General features: G+C 36.7%; 1 protein-coding gene across 4 annotated transcripts in view; it reads left to right on the top strand.

The window, feature by feature from the left end:
- ROCK2 (Rho associated coiled-coil containing protein kinase 2) overlaps positions 1-21,426 on the top strand; it is a 107,946-nt gene that overhangs the window by 75,224 nt on the left and 11,296 nt on the right. Inside the window, exons 11-34 of one of the 4 annotated variants that reach the window (XM_064650524.1) lie at positions 1,023-1,088; positions 1,389-1,468; positions 1,820-1,868; positions 2,603-2,738; positions 2,869-2,960; positions 3,210-3,456; positions 3,784-3,890; positions 4,515-4,674; positions 5,341-5,501; positions 5,921-6,105; positions 7,295-7,364; positions 8,684-8,787; positions 8,918-9,104; positions 9,334-9,427; positions 9,542-9,636; positions 10,292-10,471; positions 10,616-10,784; positions 11,145-11,321; positions 13,831-13,901; positions 14,872-14,960; positions 15,717-15,795; positions 15,998-16,259; positions 16,822-17,035; positions 21,137-21,243. In XM_064650524.1, coding sequence (XP_064506594.1) covers positions 1,023-1,088; positions 1,389-1,468; positions 1,820-1,868; positions 2,603-2,738; positions 2,869-2,960; positions 3,210-3,456; positions 3,784-3,890; positions 4,515-4,674; positions 5,341-5,501; positions 5,921-6,105; positions 7,295-7,364; positions 8,684-8,787; positions 8,918-9,104; positions 9,334-9,427; positions 9,542-9,636; positions 10,292-10,471; positions 10,616-10,784; positions 11,145-11,321; positions 13,831-13,901; positions 14,872-14,960; positions 15,717-15,795; positions 15,998-16,259; positions 16,822-17,035; positions 21,137-21,230 — 3,168 coding nt within the window. In that variant the 3' untranslated portion in view covers positions 21,231-21,243. The remainder of the gene's footprint in view (positions 1-1,022; positions 1,089-1,388; positions 1,469-1,819; positions 1,869-2,602; positions 2,739-2,868; positions 2,961-3,209; positions 3,457-3,783; positions 3,891-4,514; positions 4,675-5,340; positions 5,502-5,920; positions 6,106-7,294; positions 7,365-8,683; positions 8,788-8,917; positions 9,105-9,333; positions 9,428-9,541; positions 9,637-10,291; positions 10,472-10,615; positions 10,785-11,144; positions 11,322-13,830; positions 13,902-14,871; positions 14,961-15,716; positions 15,796-15,997; positions 16,260-16,821; positions 17,036-21,136; positions 21,244-21,426) is intronic. The other 3 variants (XM_064650525.1, XM_064650527.1, XM_064650528.1) reach the window with 3 other exon arrangements.

Below are 21,426 nucleotides of genomic sequence, written 5' to 3'. Positions count from 1 at the left end.
ATGGAGAGGAGGGTCGATCTGCTGGAGAGTAGAAGGGCTCTGCAGAGGGACCTGGACAGGCTGGATAGAAGGTCTGAATCCAATGGTATGGGGTTCAACAAGTGCCAAGTGCCAGGTCCTGCACTTTGGCCACAACAACCCCATGCAGCACTACAGGCTGGGCACAGAGTGGCTGGAGAGCAGCCAGGCAGAAAGGGACCTGGTGGGGTGTTGGTTGACAGTGGCTGAACATGAGCCAGCAGTGTGCCCAGGTGGCCAAGAAGGCCAGTGGCATCGTGGCCTGTATTAGGAACAGTGTGGCCAGCAGGACCAGGGAAGTGATTCTTCCCTCATACTTGGCACTAGTTAGGCCGCACGTTGAGTACTGTGTCCAGTTCTGGACCTCTCAGTTCAGGAAGGATATTGAGGTGCTGGAGCATGTCCAGAGAAGAGCAACAAGGCTGGTGAAGGGTCTGGAGCACAAGTCCTATGAGGAGAGGCTGAGGAAGCTGCGGTCATTCAGCCTGGAGAAGAGGAGGCTCAGGGGAGACCTCATCTCTCTCTACAACTCCCTGAGAGGAGATCGTAGCCAGGTGGGGATTGACCTCTTCTCCCAGGCAACCAGAAATAGGACAAGAGGACACAGTCTTCTGCTGCTCCATAAGGGGAGGTTTAGGCTAGACATTAGGAGGAGTTTTTTCACAGAAGGAGTGAGTGGGCATTGGAATGGGCTGCCCCGGAGGTGGTGGAGTCACTGTCCCTGGAGGTATTTAGGAAGGACTGGATGTTGCAGTTAGTGCCATGGTCTAGTTGACATGGTGGTGTTAGGTCATAAGTTGGACTCAGTGATCTCAGAGGTCTCTTCCAACCCAGTTGATTCTGAGAAAACAAAGCACTTCCAAACCTGAAAAGTGTTCATTAGATTCCAAATGAGTAAGACTAAGAAATTCTTCTTCAGGTAAGGTCACTGAACATGTTTAGTCATCTGAATATTGTCCACTTTGGTCATGTGCCCCCCCTTCTTATTTTTTCATTTCATTTAGAAAAGACTATCCCAAAAAATCTGCTGCAGTGGACAGTCTCTGGCTACAGAGAACAGCAAAGGGCCGGTAACAATATTCTTTCCCCATATAAATTTTATGACTCACAATCTGTGGCACATAATTCTGTGATGGTTTGATTCAATGCAGCATGCAGCAATTTTTGTTGCTATGGATCTGTATCTTTAAAATCATCTGAATTAATGCCTTGTAAAGATGTAACCTTCTAGTGATGGTTTTAAAATAATATAGTGGAAGATTGAATTAATTTTCCTTGCTTTCCCTTATTTTGTTATTTAATTGAATTACATTTGTTTTATGTGGTAACATTTTTATATGTGGGCCATACTTTTTTGATATTTTACACAGTTTCAGAAAAAACTAAGCAAGCTAGAAGAACAGCTCAGTAATGAATTGCAAGCCAAAGATGAACTAGAACAGAAGTACAGGTGAGACTGTTTTGACATGTTTGTTATGTTTATAGAGTTGTTTTATTAGACCCTCTGTTTTTGGATACTTAAAAGCATTTTAATTCACTTTGGGGATTCCCAACCCTGTGAGCAGATCTCACTGTAACTTGCCGGCCTATTCTTGCTGCTCCTGTGAGTACTGGGGTGGTTTTGTTGGGGTTTTTTGCCTTACCTCTGTAGAAGAACCTCTCTGTTATTAGAGTGATTTCACCTGTCCCTGAGGTTTCATGTTACTGCTGAAAATAGAATATCTAATTAATGAGGCACATCCAAGCACTCTAATTTCTGTATTATCAGCAGGATTTAAAAGTATTTTTCAAATTTGTTCAGGTCTACAAGTACTCGTTTAGAGAAGATACTGAAAGAGCTTGATGAAGAGGTAAGTCCACAGATACTTCTGACTGGAATTAGAACTTTAACATTTGTGTGTGGCTTTTTCCTTCGGTAACAGCTGATTACTTTTGAGTAGCTGTGTATTTATAGCAAGTCACACTAGTTGATTTCTTAGTATTCACAAGCATGAAATTGTTGTCACTGCTAAAATATTTTCATTATGATTTCTGTACTATAATGACACATTTCTTTGATAACTTGTTTTTTACTGTGTTTTTAAGCTGGAGAACAGCATGATATAAATATCCCCTATAGATTTTAAAAATCGAAGGTGTGAGAGTAGTGTTTCTACAGGAGGAAGGCTATGCTTTGCATTGTTCAGTGTTAGTAAAAGGACCCTATTTCTTGCCCAGCTTTGCACCTTAGTGCTTCTACAAACTTGGATGTGGATGTGTGCAACTTAATGTATTGCTCATCCAGGTGCATGTCAAGGCCTTACATTACACATGTGTTTCTGTGCTCCCAGAGTGACTGCTTAGGCAGGTCTACCAGGTTTGTCAAATCCAAATGATCAAACAGTATTTAAATAGCAGAGCTCCTGGCCATAGTCATCCTGGGCCAGATTTGATCACGTGTTCTGATACGCTGTGTTTGCAGCAGGCAAATAAACTGGCTTTCTCCATTACAGGCTAAACTGAGTGTGTGAGCTGTGTTTTTATCATATAAGAATACCACTCTTGTGTATGTAATTAGTGGTGTATTTTTTTTAAATCTATCCAGATAACTTCAAGGAAGAATGTAGAGTCTGCAGTCAGGCAGTTAGAGAGAGAGAAGGCTCTTCTTCAGCATAAGAATACAGAATACCAGAGAAAAGCAGAACATGAAGCAGATAAGAAACGCAATTTGGAAAATGAGGGTATGTTGAACCATGCTTGAAGGGTTCCATTTTGATGTGGGTTTTTATAAGTTAAAATAAATGAATTATAGTCCCAATTGAAGTGTTTTCATGACAGTGATTAACAATGTTGAATTGGGTTTTTCTATAGTTAACAGTTTGAAAGACCAGCTTGAAGATTTAAAAAAGAGGAATCAGAACTCTCAAATATCTAATGAGAAAATCAATCAACTACAAAGACAGGTATGCCAACTTTATATATGTATATTTTAAAATAATAGCTGTTTGAAGTACAGATTTTGGGATTAGTGGAGGGATTTGAAATCTCTAATTGAGTTTTTAAAGATTTTTTTTGTTATGTTTTGGTGTTCAAAATTAATCTTAAAGTATACTCCTTTTTACTTCTTTAATCCCTAAAACCTAGTATGCTGTAGTAGAAATAGTAGTTTTTATATTTTAATTGTTTCTGAAGTATGTATTTATCAATCTTAGTTGGATGAAGCCAATTCTTTGCTGCGGTCAGAGTCTGATACTGCAGCCAGGTTAAGGAAGAACCAGACAGAAAGCACAAAGCAAATCCAGCAGCTGGAAACTAATAATAGAGAACTACAAGATAAGAACTGCCTGCTAGAGAATGCGAAACTCAAACTGGAGAAGGAGTATCTCAATCTTCAGTCAGCTCTAGAATCAGAAAGGAGAGATCGAAGTCATGGATCAGAGATTATCAGTGATTTACAAGGTATTCCTGCAAATGTTCTGATGTTAAGATTGCTTCTTGTTTCCAAAATAAAAATAGGTTTGGGTGGTGTTATTTGAGCTTCAGACTGACTAGATAAGTGTGCTGTCCTCTAAAATGTTATGCAATTTTGAACACACATTTGAGAGAAAATGTGTGATAACATTTATAAAACATTATTGATAACTTTTAAAATCACCCCAAAGGGAGATATTCTTAACAGTCGGAATTAGAAGCTGTAACATTTGAAAAATGTTATCTCTAAATAGATAAAATACAGTCTCGTTTTCACACACTGCCCAGCCTTATTGATGTCTTGGTTATTTTTAGGTCGAATATCTAGCCTTGAAGAAGAAGTGAAAAGTGGAAAGAGTGCATTAGCCAAACTGGAAATGGAGAAAAGACAATTGCAGGAAAAGCTCACAGATTTAGAAAAGGTAACAGCACTTCTAAGTGAACATTGTTGTCACATTCTTACGGAATTTTTGAATTTGTACTTTTATTATTTGAGATGTTGAGTAAACCTTGTTTTCAGCATTTATTTTTTTTTTAATTGTTTTTGCAATTTGAAAAGTGGGGGAGGAAAAGACATAATTTCCCATACGATCATAAGACATTATACTTCTAAAGTACATAATAATGTACTCTGGTGTGTAGCTTAACAGTGCAGTAGTAACATTTCATTTCATGTGTTGGGTTTTTTTAGAATCTCCTTGTTGCCAAAAATCAAAGAGCTTCTGCTAATATTGAACAAATCTGTCATTGAAACAAAAGTCTTGAAAAATTTCTTCAATAAACCTAATCTTTGAGCCTATTACAGGACGTTGTTGTTAAGGCAGTAATTCTGTAATTGTTTGCCCCTGGGGATGTTGTTGTACATTTTAGAGCACCTTCCATCCACAAAGAAACATTTTAGAAATAAGTTCTCAGTTAGCTCCTTAGTCTGAGCTCTCTCTTCTACTTTTTGCATCTTTCCAAGCAGCATGTTGTTGTCATCCAAAATTTTGCCTCTAACCTGATGTATTTTATGTTTTATTTCAATATTATTTTTTCTCTAACAGGAAAAGAGCAACATGGAAATAGATATGACATATAAATTTAAAGTTATGCAGCAGAACCTTGAGCAAGAAGAAGCTGAACATAAAGCCACAAAAGCACGATTAGCAGACAAAAACAAGATCTATGAATCTATAGAGGAAGCAAAATCTGAAGCCATGAAAGGTAGGTATTTGACACAGTTGGACTTAGGAGTGAATTATACAAAGTAGATAATATAAGCTTTTACTGTGCATATTCTGGTGCATCTCAAGACAACCGAAATATCTTGAAGAGAGGGATAGTTACCAAAACATTCCAGAAGATGGCTCTTACTTTTTAATGAAATGGCTTATGTTTATTGTGCTAATTAAAAAGCTACCTATAGAGCCTCTCCTTTCAATTGCAGAGCAGTCTCAAGAATTTTGAGCATGCAAATCTTCAAAAGAAGCAAAAATGATTCAGTAATAATGACCGAGTCACTTGGCATATCAGATTCCGCAACAGCTTCAGCTCTTTAATTGGTTTTATGTTATCATAGCGCAACAATTCAGTAGATTTAGATGGTTTATTTTTAAGATTCCACCCTTTTTGTTCATCTCAAAAGTGTTGCAGGTAAACTGGAAGTTATCTAGAAACTCAAAAGTAGGAAATAGCTCTGCCGGGAATGCTTGCAAAAGCACCCTCTGGGCGTGATTTTACTATGAAAATTTTAATTAATCACTTTTCAGCAGTCTTCCTCTTCAGTTTTAAAAGGAGAAACGTGGCTTTTTGTTAAACATCCTCCTCCCTTCGGCCTCCAAAATATGCTGTTTTACACTGACTTATGTCTTAAATTTTTTTACTTCACAGAAATGGAGAAGAAACTTTTGGAAGAGAGAGCTTTAAAGCAAAAAGTAGAAAATCGGTTGTTGGAAGCTGAAAAGCAGCGCTCCATGTTGGACTGTGATCTCAAACAATCACAACAGAAAATCAATGAGCTCCTTATGCAAAAGGATATACTAAATGAAGATGTAAGGAACACTGACAAAAAGCATCTTGAGTCAAACCTCATTTTCAATGTTCTAATACTTTTCCTGTTATAGCTATATTTAGTAATGTTTGTGAGTTAAAATGGCAGCAGTTTTCCTTCTCTGTTTTTGGAGCTTTAAAAAGTCTACTTCATGGAGTCTAGTGTCATTTTTCAGAAATATTTCAGTGTTACTCATCTTAAAAAGTTTTTCATTCTGGCATTTAAAATTCTGTGAGATTGACATGGAAAAACTAGCTAATTTAATGTGTGCTAATGCCTTTATTCAGGAAGCAGCTTCGATTTACCAAGAGATGTGAGTACATGTTGTACAGAAATGTAGAGGAAGCCAATAACAGACTGTTTAAATGTTGCTTTCCTATATAGGTCTGTAAAATTAACAGGAGTTTGTATCTTTTTCAGGTAAAAAACTTGACATTAAAAATAGAGCAAGAAACACAAAAGCGCTGTCTCACTCAAAATGACCTCAAGATGCAAACGCAGCAGGTCAACACCTTGAAAATGTCAGAGAAGCAGTTAAAACAGGAGAATAACCATCTTCAGGAAATCAAATTAAGTCTGGAAAAACAAAACAATGAACTCCGCAAGTATGCAAGTTGCTCCATATTTTTAGTCATGTTACTGATTTGTAATATTTTTGTGACAAAAGTTGAGGGCAATATTAATTGAAAAAATTTGCTGCAAAGAATATGCTATTCTACAGTGCTAAACTTTAAGGTTCTTTAAAATAATTTACAGTGACTAGTTGAGACTTGCCCTAGTGATTCAGCACTGTATGGGTTTGTATTCAAAGGTGTTTGTTATCCTGAAAACCTTAAAAAACTCAGCGTAAACATGAGTCTGAGGACTTAAGAGAAACAATTTAACTGAAAGTCTAGATACTTTCTCTTTAATGATGTAGAACTTCAGTGAAGAGGAAAGTTACTGGAATTATTAGTCTAGGAGAGCTTATTAGAGTCGGAAATGAATACTGCTACAGAGCTGGAAAGCATAACTGCTGGAAAGCATAACTATTGGAAATATCTAATACTACAGATGTTTAAACACATCTGTTGGACCTTCATTTAGGAGTTGTGTTACATCCCAACGGTTCTTCAAGGTCTTACAAGTAGTATTTGCACCTGATAATAAATAAGTAAATAATATTTTTTTTACATAAAGAACTTTCTTGTGAATGAAAATACAAGTTTAGCACACATATCAGATGAATCTCAGCTCCTTTATGACTTCTGATGGTTTATCTCCTGGTGCTTTGCCTTTTCTGTCAGCAAGATGCAGTTAGTCACATAGAAGGTGACCTCAATGTGAAACACTGGCAGAAGTCTTTTCTGCTACATTTCTTTTGTTATGGGACTGACTTTTGTTTTAATAACAGATGAATTCAAGAAATTATCTGTGTCAAGGAATACAGACATGTTTTCACAGACTCTGCTCTTGCGAACAAGAGGCCCAAAACAACCGGTCAGATCAGAGATGTTTTACATAGAAATAAGATTCTGTTGGTGGCTGTTTACTTTGTTGGTGTCTCTTACTGGTTAAACTGTGTGACAGTGTTGTAGTTAACATGTTAACAATATTACACTGACATGTTATTAGTGTAGTGGGCTCAGCTATACAAGTGAAAAAGAGATCTGGAGCCCAGAGGAAGCTTCAGGTTTAATTGCTGACCATATTTTAGTCAGGAAATCACTGAAGATCTCGAGTATGAATGCCGTCTTTTTTAATTTACTGGTCGGGAATGTCTTCATATCTTTAAAGCATGTTATTCCTTTCTAGGGAACGTCAAGATGCAGATGGACAAATGAAAGAGCTTCAAGACCAACTCGAAGCTGAACAGTATTTCTCGGTATGTTTTGTGCTGCTTTATGTTTTTACTAATCTCTTCACTGAGTAAATGTTATCTTTTCTTCTTCCTCCTTAGCTATCAGCTGTTTCACATCTCTAACCCAAAGCTGCTTGTTTTTCTTGTGCCTGTCTTCAGTGTTGTCTGCAGCCTTGATCTTGATCACTGAGCATATAAAAGAGCTCAGGTTAAAAAATGTCCCAGGTTTGTAAGGGAGTTCAGAGGGAGGGAAGGGGCAAGCAGCTCACTTTTCCATAGCGTGAATAATTTTCTGCATGTTTCCAGCCTTTTGCATTCAGTATCTCTTCCATGCTGCATGGTAGAGAAGAGTTGTATTCTCACGTGGTGTGACAAAACGTGACATTAAGGCTTGGAAGGAAATTTTTGCATTACAGCCAAACTTGGTAGAGGTCTCTTAGGAGTGGTAACATGCAACAGAATAAATAGATATTGTACTTAAAAATCATCACTAGCTTGTGGAGGTTAATTTTTATTAACAGTGCACAGCCAGTTGCACTGCAGGAGATGCCAAAAGGCTTGTTTCAGAATTAAAGGAAACTAAAAATTTCATTGTGGTATTCAGGTCAGTGAGGAGAAGGACTATCTAAAGTTTTAGTAGATGAAAACATTGCACACATTAAAGGAGAGAAAGGGAGAATTTTGTAGATGGGCCAGAGAGAGACAACCTGTGTTGAAATCTTTGCGGTAAGTCCACTTACAGCTGTCTGTCACTTGACCTGTATTCAGTCATTTGAGTGGACATAGCAATATAATGTGTCTTTCATTTTTTTAGAGCTCTAGATTTGTATCAATTTCACGAAATTTTGAATTTTAAATTATTTTCTAATCTATTTTTCCCTTCCTCCTATATTTCTTTTTGTTCTTTAACTGTCACATGGGTTTCACGGATTTGTATGATTAGAATCTAAACAGCACGTACTTAATTACGTCAGACAAAGATTTAAAATAGTAGAGAAAAATCAATTCATTTTCCTTGCTTCTGATACTTCCAATTTTCTATCAAATAGTGATTTTCACATTTAGAGTATCTTTAACAGTATGTTTACAAACATAGAAAATGTATTTCATACATCTACCCGTTCACAAATATACAAGTTAAAAAAAGAACAACAAAAAGTAAAATAACCAAAACACATTTGTGAATGATGACATTTAGATAAGTTTAGAGAAGGTATTGCACAGTTACACTCTAATTAGAGTGTGTGATTAAAGAATTGCATACAATGTCATCTTGTATAATTTTTGTGGACTTTCAAGAATACAGAAAACCACATAAGTTTCTTGCTAACTTTAAATTCTAGACTTTGTATAAGACGCAAGTTCGAGAACTTAAAGAAGAATGTGAGGAAAAGACCAAAATTTGTAAAGAAATGCAGCAAAAGATACAAGAGTTACAGGATGAGAGGTAGGTTTTGCTAGTTGTACTACTAATACATAAAAGATTAGGATGGCTATTTGTTGTTTTCTTCCCTGCCCTTGCCCCCACCTCTACATTACCCAATTTAAAGTTAAAAATATATATCAATAATTTGCAGAGATTCCTTGGCTGCTCAACTAGAGATTACTTTGACAAAAGCAGATTCAGAACAACTTGCCCGTTCCATTGCTGAAGAGCAGTACTCTGATTTGGAAAAAGAGAAGATTATGAAAGAGCTGGAGATTAAAGAGATGATGGCAAGGCATAAACAGGAACTTACTGAGAAAGATGCCACCATAGCTTCGGTGAGTTGTATGATTTGTAATTTTGGTAGAGGTTGTAGAGCTTGAGTTTTATTTGCAGTTTGAGTTATCCATTGTTATTTAGTATACTCAGAGATATACAAGAGATATATCTAACATTTTTGAAATATTTATTTTTTATGATTGAAATTCAAAAATCTTGTCATGTTTCTTCATGCATCTTTCTGACCATTCATTTTTCTTTGCCCCTACCCCTCTTTTCTTTTTCTAGTTGGAGGAAGCAAATAGGACACTAACCAGTGATGTGGCTAATCTTGCTAATGAGAAAGAAGAACTAAACAATAAACTGAAGGAAGTACAAGAACGTATGTATTCTGTGAACCAAATGTACTTTAATTTGAAACCAGTTTTATTCTTTAGTAGTACTGTTTTCTTTTGTAATGACTTTTCATAGAATTTTTTCAATTACCTTGCTACAGAAATTACAAAACTAAAAGAAGAAGAAGCAAATATAGGAAATATTAAAGCACAATTTGAGAAACAGTTGTTGACTGAAAGAACATTAAAAACCCAGGTAAGCAAATGTGTTTAAATGAATGTAGAGATAGTGTTCATGAATTAAATAATTTATAATAGAAAACTTTCCATGGTAAACTATTTATATGTACCATTAATGCTTTATTTGTTTTTGCCCTGAAAAAAAAATACTGATTTTTTTTCTCTCTTCTACTAAGTAGACTTTCATTGTAGTGAAACTAGATCCTTGTGATTCATCGTAGAGGAAATTCTAATCCAGATGCATTCCACCAGCAAAAGTCTTCATTTCTCTCAAATTATTTGATATTTTACTGGTTTCAGTCTTGATTCCTCTATAAGTTCTATTAAGAAGTATATTTCTGATTTTAATCCAGCTTGTTTTTTAGAACAAGTGGCATTTTAATGCAAATATATATATTAGGTCTAACTAGTGAAAATGGAGGGAATTATTGAAATGAGATGAGTGGAAGTGTTCACAGCTAATGCTTTCTTAAAGTAAACGTGGCATCATTACCTTCTTTTCAGTTATAAGTAATACATGGAATTAAAGCAAGTTTATATTACTGGATTACAGAGGTGTTAGTTTACAGTTAGAAGTGCCTGGTTGTAGACAGAAGACTTTATTTCTTCACAATGTAGCTCTGTGTATTTATTAGTGTGGTTTTTGTCTCTTTTTTCTTTACCATGGAAAGGCTGTGAATAAATTGGCTGAGATCATGAATCGGAAGGGTCCAGTCAAACGTGGATCTGACACTGATGTACGGCGGAAGGAAAAGGAAAATAGGAAGCTGCATATGGAACTGAAGTCTGAACGAGAAAAGTTAACCCAAATGATGATCAAATATCAGAAGGAAATAAATGAAATGCAGGCAGTAAGATCCTTTTGCAAATATAAACATTGCAGCATTTTCTGTAATATTGTACAATTGGCTACAAATTCTGCATGATTTTCTACTTTTTTTATCTGAGTAACCAAATATTGGGATAATAGGAAATCTTGTAATTTATCCCTACAGCAAATTGCAGAAGAGAGTCAGATCCGAATTGAACTGCAGATGACTCTGGACAGCAAGGACAGCGACATTGAACAGCTTCGTTCCCAGCTGCAGTCCCTGCACATTGGGCTGGACAACAGCAGCATTGGCAGCGGGCCTGGAGATGCTGAGGCAGATGATGGATTCCCTGGTATGTTAATCTTAATAATATTTCTGCATTAACTGGGTTTATATCAATGTTTTACCATGGAAGCCTATGATCTGATGATTCTGTGACTTTTCATCTTCATCTGTTTTATACCATCTTATCAATCCTTTGATAGGGATCACTATCCACCTACTAACTAAATCTGTCTGTAATCATACTTCATCTTGAAATTTATTTTTAAAAATTCTATTGCACACCATTAGAGCTGAATATTTTTTTCACTTGTGGTGGTTCCTTTGCAGTTACTGTGTTTATGTGATGAAATATAAAACTAATACTCTCTTCACAGAGATTCTGTTTTGACTTCTTTTCTACTTTTCCTCCTTTATGCTTTATGTTTAGTCCGTATCACTCAATCCCACACTATGGAATCCATGTCCTTTACCTATCAGCACTCTTCCACCTCTGTCAGTATTGCCACTAAGCCTTCCAGTTCTCGCATGCTTCTTGATTCTGATTCTGACTCAGAGGAAGAACCTTTGTCTTGTTCACACAGTCCTACAGAAGTTGATAGCACAGGTGACATGCCTGAGAAGTGTTTGGCTTTGTTCTTACTGTGTCCTTTTTTCTGTTTCAAAACTAACACTCTTAATGCATTATTAAAACAAAGAAACATAAATCTGGCAGTTAACACACTAAACTGACAGTAAACATTGCCATCAAAGACACAAGAAAGTTTGCATAAACAAATAAATGGCTTGTTTTCTCTAAACGTTTGCAAATACTTGCTGCCATGTCTTAAACTACCATTTTTATTAAAGCATTGAATAAATGAGCCTTATGGCCTTGTTTTCAAGGTAGCATCTCTCCAGTGTCTGCAGCTATCTGTATGGCCCTAAGGTACTGGATACCAAAAGGTCGAATCTGTGTTAAAGTGAAGTATGGAAACATCTGACTCCTCACATCTAAACATTTGTGATCTTCTTGTAGAAATTCAATCTTCTGAGTATTACATTGTTTTGCCTTAATTTAAATCTCATATTTGATTCTTTTGTGGTAAGGCAAGCAAGATTTGTTAATTTTCCCAGATACATAAAGTATATAATGACTGATAAGACTCCAGTAAAACAGAACTCTGTTCTACTAATTCTATGTTCATTTTATATGACTGCACCTACACTCTTTCGAACAAAGCTTCTGTTTACTGTTAATATCATAGGTGGGTTTTTTAGTTGCATTCAAATTCCTGTATGTCACTTGAGGTTCCTTTAAAGTGTGAATACCTTTCCACTGAAGGCAAAACTTCTTTTAGGATATCGACATTACTTCATCGAACTAGAGTAAAGACTAATGTATTTTTCTCTATTTTCCTCATTCTCTGTTTTTTGCTATGAGGCTTCTAATGAAAGAAAAGTTATGTACATACATAATTTTTTCTTGTTAGCTGCTGTCGTGGTTTGTGCATGGATTTCTTTTGTTCTAAAGTAGAAATCATATCTAAGCTAGGACTTCTTGCTGACATAATTACAACAGGTCATTGTAATTATGATCGTTGATTATGAGGGTATGATCGTTGTGTTTTGTTGTTTCTTTATAAGCATGTGCTGTGAAAATTTTTGAATATTCTGTCCTTTCTCTGATCTGTAATCATTGAAGAATTATAATCAGAAACTCATTTTGTCCAATTTCGTGCAATGATATTAGAGATTACAGAGAAAAATAGGAAAAACATTATACTTTAGGAAATAAGAAAAGCATGCATACTTTTTGCCCTACGCATGCTTCCTGGATGTGGGGTAGGATTTTTTTTTCATCAGCATTATGCTTGCTACATTTTGTATCAGGTGTAGTTGAAAGGAACAATGTAAGTGGCAGGTATGAGGCAAAATACATTTTATAGAACTGCATCATGTACTCAGTATATACATTAAAATGGGTTATCAACAGCAATGCTGGTGGAGCGATAAATGTTGAAGACTGTGTATCTGAATACATAACCTTGCTTCAAGTCTCTCCAGGCACAATAACAATTCTATGAATATCTAATAACTATTTGTTATGCTACATTAAACATGGGCAGGAACCTGCAAATGCCTCCGGTGAGAAAGAAAATAACGTTTGCATTTTGGAGCATGTTTTTGCTCCTTCCATGGTTTTGTGTTTGTTAATGCTTAAGGCTTTATTATTTTTGACTTGGAGATTCCTCAGCAGCAGTACAGGTTATCTGCTAGGGTAGAAAACTCTTTGGAAAAATATTATTCCAATTGAGTAGTTGCTCCTAATAAAACAGAAGGGAAAGTAGTGCTTGTGTTAACTGTTAACAGCTATAAAAATAGGGTCAAAGGCTATGTGATCCAGTGTATCACCCACCACTGAGAAAGTGTGATCGGTACTATAGTTACTACTGTAAATGTGTGCGTCAAGCAACAGCTGAGCACTTAATACTGTTGATAAATCAAATCTGACTAATGTGCCAGTGTAATATAAAATATTGCAAGTGTGTGAAAGGGCAGTTGAATTCAGGCAAGGCCTAAGGGTTAACCAAAAATTACTTATTTTGGATTAGAAAGCCTAGGAGATACAGGCAGAATTAGAGAAAAGAAAAATTTTCAGACCAAAAAGTATGAATTAGAATACTAAACTGACATTTTCCCTGGCATATGGGTTATTTGTGGTGGTAATTTGGCTTTTTTTGTCTTGAACTGGATGTTGTGTGGTCTGTACTAATACCTTTAGATGCTGTTGTAAAAGGTAAAGGTTGATAGACGTAAGGCTTTTACGACTTGAAAAAATTACTAAAGGGAATGTGTGTGCTACAATTGCAGGTTTGCTCTTTCCCTTCCTCCTCGTGCTTACTACTTTTTTGTGATTGCATTGCTGGTTATTGGCTGTATTCATTAAAGATTATTTAATGTATTCCTGAACATTTACTGTGCTAAACTTTGCAAGACCTTGTACTGTTAAATAGGTCTTATGTTTGCTCTGTTGCTTTATTATTGATCTTTGATAACTATTTTAAAATGCACAGTAGTCTCAAAAATGATGTTTTGTGAATATTTATGTTCTTTAATATATATATCTATTTCAGAATCAAGATTGGAAGGCTGGCTATCACTGCCTGTTAGAAATAACACTAAAAAATTTGGATGGGTTAAAAAGGTAAGAAACCCAGATTTCTGGTCTTGTTTCATGCGTAGTCTGGATTTTAATTTGAATGCAGATTTTCAACACTTCAATTTTTATTTTATATGTGTTCTCTCATTACTTAAATGTATAAAATATGTTAGCTGGGATAGCTACCTCTGAGGGGAGCAGCTTAGGACAATTTTAATATGTTAAGACACTTCTTTGTCCAGCCAGAGGTGAGAACAATCATTCATGGTCTCCAAACTTTTATACATGCAGCTGTAAGCATTCCCAACAGTATTTCATAGCTGAAATTCAGCAGAGTCTGGAAGCAGATGCCTTTGACAATTTCTTTATTTAGGAGATAAAACTAGCAACTACTTATCTGCCTTGTGCAGCCTTCACTTGTTTACTGCTTCTCAGTAACGTCTTTGATGGGTCTTTGTCCAAAATGTAACATACACATTTTCATACCAGTTTGCTTACTGCTCAGTCATACTGTTAATTCTAGCCAAAATCCTAGAAATAGGGCATCTTCTAGGTAATTAGGTTTTTAATGAATATTGCTGGCTGTTCTGGTAAGTATAATAGTGATCTTTTTAGGTATGATCTCTATTAGTTGTGATCTGCACACAATCATAAGATGACACTGACTCTACCAGTTCAAGTAAAAATTAAATCAATAAAATAGAAAGGAAAAGCTTTTATCTTTCTTCCAGACTTTAGATTTGTCTCTTCACAGATACTTAAATCTGTTTAGGTATCAATTAGTCTGATAACATATATTGGTTTATCCAGTAATCAGGATTTTGTTTGTTGTGCAGTGAATTTCTTGGCATATCATGGACTTAGCATGCAGTACTGTTATTGTTTATTTAGGTACCATTTAATAAAATCATAGAAAAATATCAATGCAACATCTGTGGTAATTGCTGTGACATCTCTGACCTCTGTGATGAGCTGGATTAAAACATGTATTTTATCATTTTCTGTCTCCTAACAGTATGTAATTGTAAGCAGTAAGAAGATCCTGTTCTATGACAGCGAACAAGATAAAGAACAATCTAATCCCTATATGGTATTGGATATAGAGTAAGTACTGCCATGTGTGATTCCTTCTTCTGATTTGCAGGTGAATTTTGTTGAAATGATTGTGACCAAAGGCCTTTTGAGGTCCAGTCTGGGATCACAACGTCACATGGGGCATTTTTTTTTTTTTTAATTTGAACTACAGAGCTGGGCCCTTAGGGTACCCACTGTGGGAAAGAGTTGGGTTTGCTGGTGCAGCAGCAGCAGCAGCAGCATGGTGCTCAGACTGATCCAGGGAACTCCACTGAGCCTGATGTAACTGAACTGCTCCCACGAGCTCAGCTAGACCTTCCTCACATACACATGGGAGCAAAACATGATTAGAGAACTGTAGCAGAGAGGCTATAATTTTCAGTGTTCTATATTTTCTCTTACAACATGTCCTTACAGGTGGGTTGTATAGTTAATTAATTTTCTTAATAAATGCAGAATGTGTGTATTCAGAGTTTGGAGTGCAGGGAGAGGATTATGTTAGAAAGCTGCCAGCAGTCGTTAAAGTCACATGATGGTGGTTTTATATATCAGTGATGTTATTTTTTTTTGCAAATATAGCTGGATTCTTGTGAGTTCTTTTTATTTAGGGTTTTGGGAGTTCATGTGTGGGGTTGAAAGACAGGACTGGATCAAGTGATGAGAAATTTGTACTGACAAATCTTTAATGGCTCTAAGTCTTAATGTGTATCCTAACTTAATCTGTCAACTTAAATTTATTAGTTTGGTAATATTCATTTTTGTCCTTACTGAAATAATTTCCTATAGCAAACTCTTCCATGTCCGACCAGTCACTCAGACTGATGTGTACAGAGCAGATTCCAAGGAGATTCCAAGGATATTCCAGGTATTCATTAATAAATTAATGTTTCTAGTGTAACAGACGTGGTATTTCACACATTGTCAAAAATATTGTCTAATGAAATATTTACTAAAAAATTATTGAAAAATCACTTCTGTTGTAATTCTTCAATCTTTCTACTTAGATAATTACTCTGAATTTACATTTGCCATCCAGGAGTACTGAGATTATTTTGCTTTGATTCTAGATTCTATATGCTAATGAAGGAGAGAGCAAAAAGGAACAGGAATTTCCTGTGGAACCCATGGGAGAGAAGTCAAATTACATTTGTCACAAAGGACATGAGTTTATACCCACTCTTTACCACTTTCCAACCAATTGTGAAGCTTGTATGAAGCCACTGTGGCATATGTTTAAACCTCCTCCTGCTCTGGAATGTCGCCGCTGCCACATCAAATGTCACAAAGATCACATGGATAAAAAAGAAGAGATTATAGCGCCTTGCAAAGGTAAATAGGAAGTATTTGAATATGCATATGGTGCTGGAGTCACAAGGCATTCTGATAGGTCAGAGGACTCTAGTAATGGTCTGACACCAACTAAATGTAAACAGGTCAGGTTTTCTTTTATTAATACGTAGCCATCAGCACCTTTCCAAGGGTGTCTCTGTGAGGGTCACTCACTGCTGTGAGTTAATGGCATGTGACCATGATACCTGTTGTGTTGGCAGCCTCATGCAGTAAAGCAGGGTGCTCACACTGTGTGTTGTGCTCTTTGTATTAGTGGGTGTTACAGAAGAGATGACATTTGGTGAAGGTTATGCGTTGTGACTCAATGTTATATAATTTTTTGGGCTCAGGCACACACTCTTCCATAGTACTAAATTCTTACTCTCTAAATATAAGGAGGAAGCACTGCCAGCAGCCAGGAAACTTAATTTGGCAAAATCTGGTTCATTTTCTTTTGATTTCACTGTGTTGACTCTGAGAGTACCATAATCTGACAACTAATGTTGGGACGTCTTTAGAATAATAACAGTATTCATTTTTATTTTAAAAATTATTATTACAGTGTACTATGATATTTCTACGGCAAAGAATCTACTACTGTTAGCTAATTCTACGGAAGAACAGCAAAAATGGGTGAGCCGACTGGTGAAAAAAATACCCAAGAAGCCTCCAGCACCAGACCCCTTTGCTCGATCTTCTCCCAGAACTTCCATGAAGGTACAGCCAAACCAGTCCATCAGACGACCAAGTCGACAGCTTCCTCCAAACAAACCAAGGTGACACAAGGGCTGCTATTTAAGTTATTGCTTTAAACGTTTTACTACAATTAATGTCATATAAGTTGATAAGAATAATTGACCACAAATGTTGTTGGCTAGTGACGTGTGATCTAGCATGTAATCTTCTATAAACCTCAGTTAAGTTACAAAAAGGTCCACTAGAAGAGCCACCATGCTCGTTCCCTTGTTTAAAGGACCTTGCACTGTGTGTTAGTTAACTCTACCATATTGATAATGGCTCTTACCTGTAACAGGCAGAACTTGTACTGTCATCTGTGGCCTAATACTTCCTGTGAACTGATAGGGAAAATGGTGTTTAACCAGGCAAAGAGTCAGTGAGAAGGGGTGTGAAGACTTCAAAAAAAAAAAAAAAAAATTAAAAATTTTCAATGTGGCCACTACAGTATCCGATTTGAAGTTGAGCAATGATGTTAGGTGTTTGTGGTTCTGATGAACCTTGGAGAGAATTAGGTGCCTTCAAAAAGCAGACTAGAAGACCTTACACGTCACAAAAAAACCTACCTGTATTTCATTTCTTATTGCTCGGTTTTGAGGCATGTGTTTAAATTCCTGCCCTGCTCTAAAGTTAGACAGTTGACTGGGGATTTGTATGTTTATATGTGTTTCATCTGACCAAATGTATGTATTTCCGTGTCTGACTCCATTTAGGAAGAGTTTTGTCAGGGTTCTTGCCCTAGTGTACAAAAGGAGCACACAGCTGATATGGCAAATCTTGCTTCTGTGTCTCTGCCTCCACGGGTTCCACAGTGTGGAGCCTGTTGCTGTAGTGGCAGGCACCTGTCTGAGCATCACTTGTGCTTTTTGAAAGAGAGCAGGAAGATGGGAGGCAGAGGGTCACTATTTGGTCGTCATTTACCCAAAGGGTGAGAGAATTTGGTTTCAATTCCTTATTCAGCCTAGAAGAACTCATGCTCATGTCTCATGATTCCTAAAAGTGATAGCATTCTGCAGGTAGCATTTATGTGATTGCACAGTACAGAGTTTCTGGTTTTCTTCCAGTGTACCTTTTTCATGACCTGCAGCACTAGCTAATATTGTGCTTCTATCAGTCCCCAGTTGCTGGCAGCCTGTGAAAAGGTTGGCCTGATTTGTTTTGTTTGTTACAGTATTCCAGCAGTAATGGACAGTTCAGCAAAGGCTTAACATTTTTCTCCAGAGAGGTAATTTGGCAGTGGCTGGACAGGATTGGTGTCCTTATGCCTGTGACCAGACTGGCACCAGTATCTCAGCTGGCTGGGTGAGAACAGGGTTGGTTGAGTTGACAGAGTTACAGGAGGGAATGCAGGGAAGTGCTTGCTGTGATGCTGCTGTTACTCCAGAACATCCTTATGCTGCGAAGAGTTACATCTTAAACAAATATTGGTATTTTAATGGGTGGAAATGCATAGTGAAAGGACTTGAATTAACATAATTTCACTTCCCTCCTAACTTTCATGCAGTCTAATTTCTGGTGATTTAATTTACGTATTTAAAAGAGAGTCAGACCTCATCATTTGGATTTTAAATTAATAGATTTTTTTTTTATTATAATCATGAAGGGAAAAGGGTTTTAATCACTTTTTAGGGACCCATTATTGAAGAGTTTCTTTGTGCAAAACTAACGAAAATATCAATGATAGGATTGAAGCACGAATCAAGGAAACATTCATGACAGCTTGGAGGACAAGCAGAATGCTTTTCTTCTGCATGGTGTTTACAGACTAATTTAGTAGCATTATTCTGTTTCTTACTGTTAATATGTAAAGGTATATTATAAATTCTGATTCTTTTTCAATAGCTATTCTTAGATGTTCTGAAAATAATTTTTCTCCTTCCAACATCCTTTTTTCAATCTTCATGACCTTTTGTACAAAATAACACAGTATTTACTCTACCATTCTATACTGGTGGAAAAAGGGGGAGGATGAATATTTTTGTGTGTAAACCATTTTACTTTTTCAGTTAAAGTTTCCAAGTTAGCTTTGCAAATGTACCTAACAGATGAAAAGTGTAGCTCTCTGAGGTCATGTCACCTATCACCTTACTAATGCAGGTCTGTCAAACCAGTGGAAATTTGTATGGATTTAAACACCTTTAATTAAGAAACCACATACTCATAAATTACTGTAATGGCTATGGCCAATTTATATCTGACTGGTGCTTCTATGAGGCTTTTGTGGAAGGGCTTACCATAAGGAATAATTAATTTTCCTTTATGAACTTATTAAGAATGAAGATGGGGACTGAGTGGCTGGGGACAAGCAGTGGGTCCTGGCAGCAGGGCAGGCTCTGGGACCACACCAAAAGGAGCACAGCCAGATGATTAAAGGAAGAGGTTATCTGCCTCTGTTCACTCCATAGTCTGCTGCAAGATAGTGCCTCTGTGTCTGAGCCCTGACATTCCAGCTAGACAATGACACACCGGGGAAGGACCAAGCAGAGGCCACCAGGATGGTCAGAGCAGATGCCTGAGGGAGCTGGGCTTGTTCAACCCGGATGAAGGACATCTCCAGGGACTGTCATAGCAGCCTGCCCTGGCCTGTGGGGAGGGATCCAAGAGACTGAGCCAGGCTCTGCAGTGCTGCATGGTGGGAGGGTGAGAAACGAGGGGCTCACTTGAACCAGGATAGAACCAGCTGGATAGAAGGAAAAGCCAATGCAGGGAGGCAGGCTGGTGAGGTTGGACAGGCTTCATCCCTGGAGGCTTCCTATACCTGAAAGGACAAGGCCTTGAGCATCCCAGGCTGGCCTTGGCTGGCCTCCTGCTTTGAGCAGGAGGTTGGGCTAGAAACTTCATGAGCTTCCTTCCAAGCTGCATCGTCCTAAAAATGCTGTCCCTCCTAGGAATTTCACACAGTGATTGTTTCTCCAAGGTTTTCATGACTGTTGTTCTTTGTGATGATTTAAGAAAGAGCAAACCAGATTTTCCCACAGACCATATAATTTCTGTTTAGCTATCTGTTCGATCATGCCAAAAGAATAATTTCAAATTGAAAAAAAATCAACTTTAATATATTTTAATTCCTAATTAATTAAGTTTTATAGCTGTAGTTTATATAATAAATTAATATTGAGCCTTTTCAGGGCTATATCACATTTAAAGGTTTCACTTCAAAACCTAAAAATGCAAATCCTCCTGAAACCCATTTTGTTTAGAGCATGTGATTAACTATATTAAACAGTGTAGTCTGTTTACACTGATGCTCTGTTAGAGTAAGGTTTCTATGTCTGCCTCCTATGCTTGGCATATAATCCTGATTAAAAGTCCTTTGAGCTCACTGAAGAGACGACTAGACTGGGTTTCATTTCTTGTAGCTATAGCAGTTGAGAAGTTACTACTTAAGATATTTGTCTAAGATCCTTCAATAACTACAGAAAGAGATGAATGCTTCTAGACAATGATTCACTCCATCCCAAAACAAATGTCTTAAAAAAGTAAAATGACTCATTTGCTGACAGAGTTTGCCTTGCTTGCTTTCTTTGTTCTATAGTGACCATAGAAGGAGCACAGGCAGCGAGGCCCAGAGAACAAGTTGATATATCCTCTTTTTTGGCATTGCTTAGATTTAAGCCATGAGCTACAGAATAGCTGTATAGTATAATCACGCTGTATTTGGGATACAGTAAAATAATGCTGTATTTTGTATGTTTAGAGGAAGGTTTCTTATTCATTGTTCTGTTCAGCAATCAAAATTACTTGATTTTCTTGGAAAAATTGTTAGCTTTGCATTGTTGTCTGGAAAGGGATAAAAGGAGAGCATAAAACCACCTGAGTCAACAAGAACAGCAGCAAAACAAAAAGCAGCTAATTTTATAAAAAGTACTTGTTGGTCTTTCCTACTGAAATTTTTTTTTTAAATAAATCAATATGGTAAGTGTTCTATATTGAATTAAATGATTTTTGAGATGAATTTTCAATGAGTACAATATTCCTAGCTTACATGAACACTGAATCTTGATATTCCATGATAGACAAAGGAATAAACCCATCTACCTAAAATAGTCTTTTAGTTAAAAAGGTTTAATGATAACAAAAGGAATTTGGAAGACTTTCATAGAAGTGTGACACTCATTAAACATCCAACCCTCCTGTTGCAGATTACTTGATCTGGCATTTAAGGACTGGGATTGGTCATTTGATGATGTTGATGATATTGATGGTGATGATGATGACGATGTTTTTGATTTCTGAAGAAGTATAAGGGGTAAATCTAAATAGAGAGGAATGGATTTGTTTGCCTTTGAATACAGCATGCTATGTTGGATTTTGTTTCTCAGAGAAAATACAAGATCTCATTTTAATATTTTAAACAGTGAAAATGAGATTCTGTTCATGATGTTGAACTTTTAGAGGAGTAATTTTCATTAGAACAAGTTATTGCTTTTGT

Source organism: Pseudopipra pipra, chromosome 3, assembly GCF_036250125.1.
Source record: "Pseudopipra pipra isolate bDixPip1 chromosome 3, bDixPip1.hap1, whole genome shotgun sequence".
Classification (NCBI taxonomy): Eukaryota; Metazoa; Chordata; class Aves; order Passeriformes; family Pipridae; genus Pseudopipra; species Pseudopipra pipra.
This window is presented reverse-complemented; position numbering and strand designations above follow the sequence as displayed.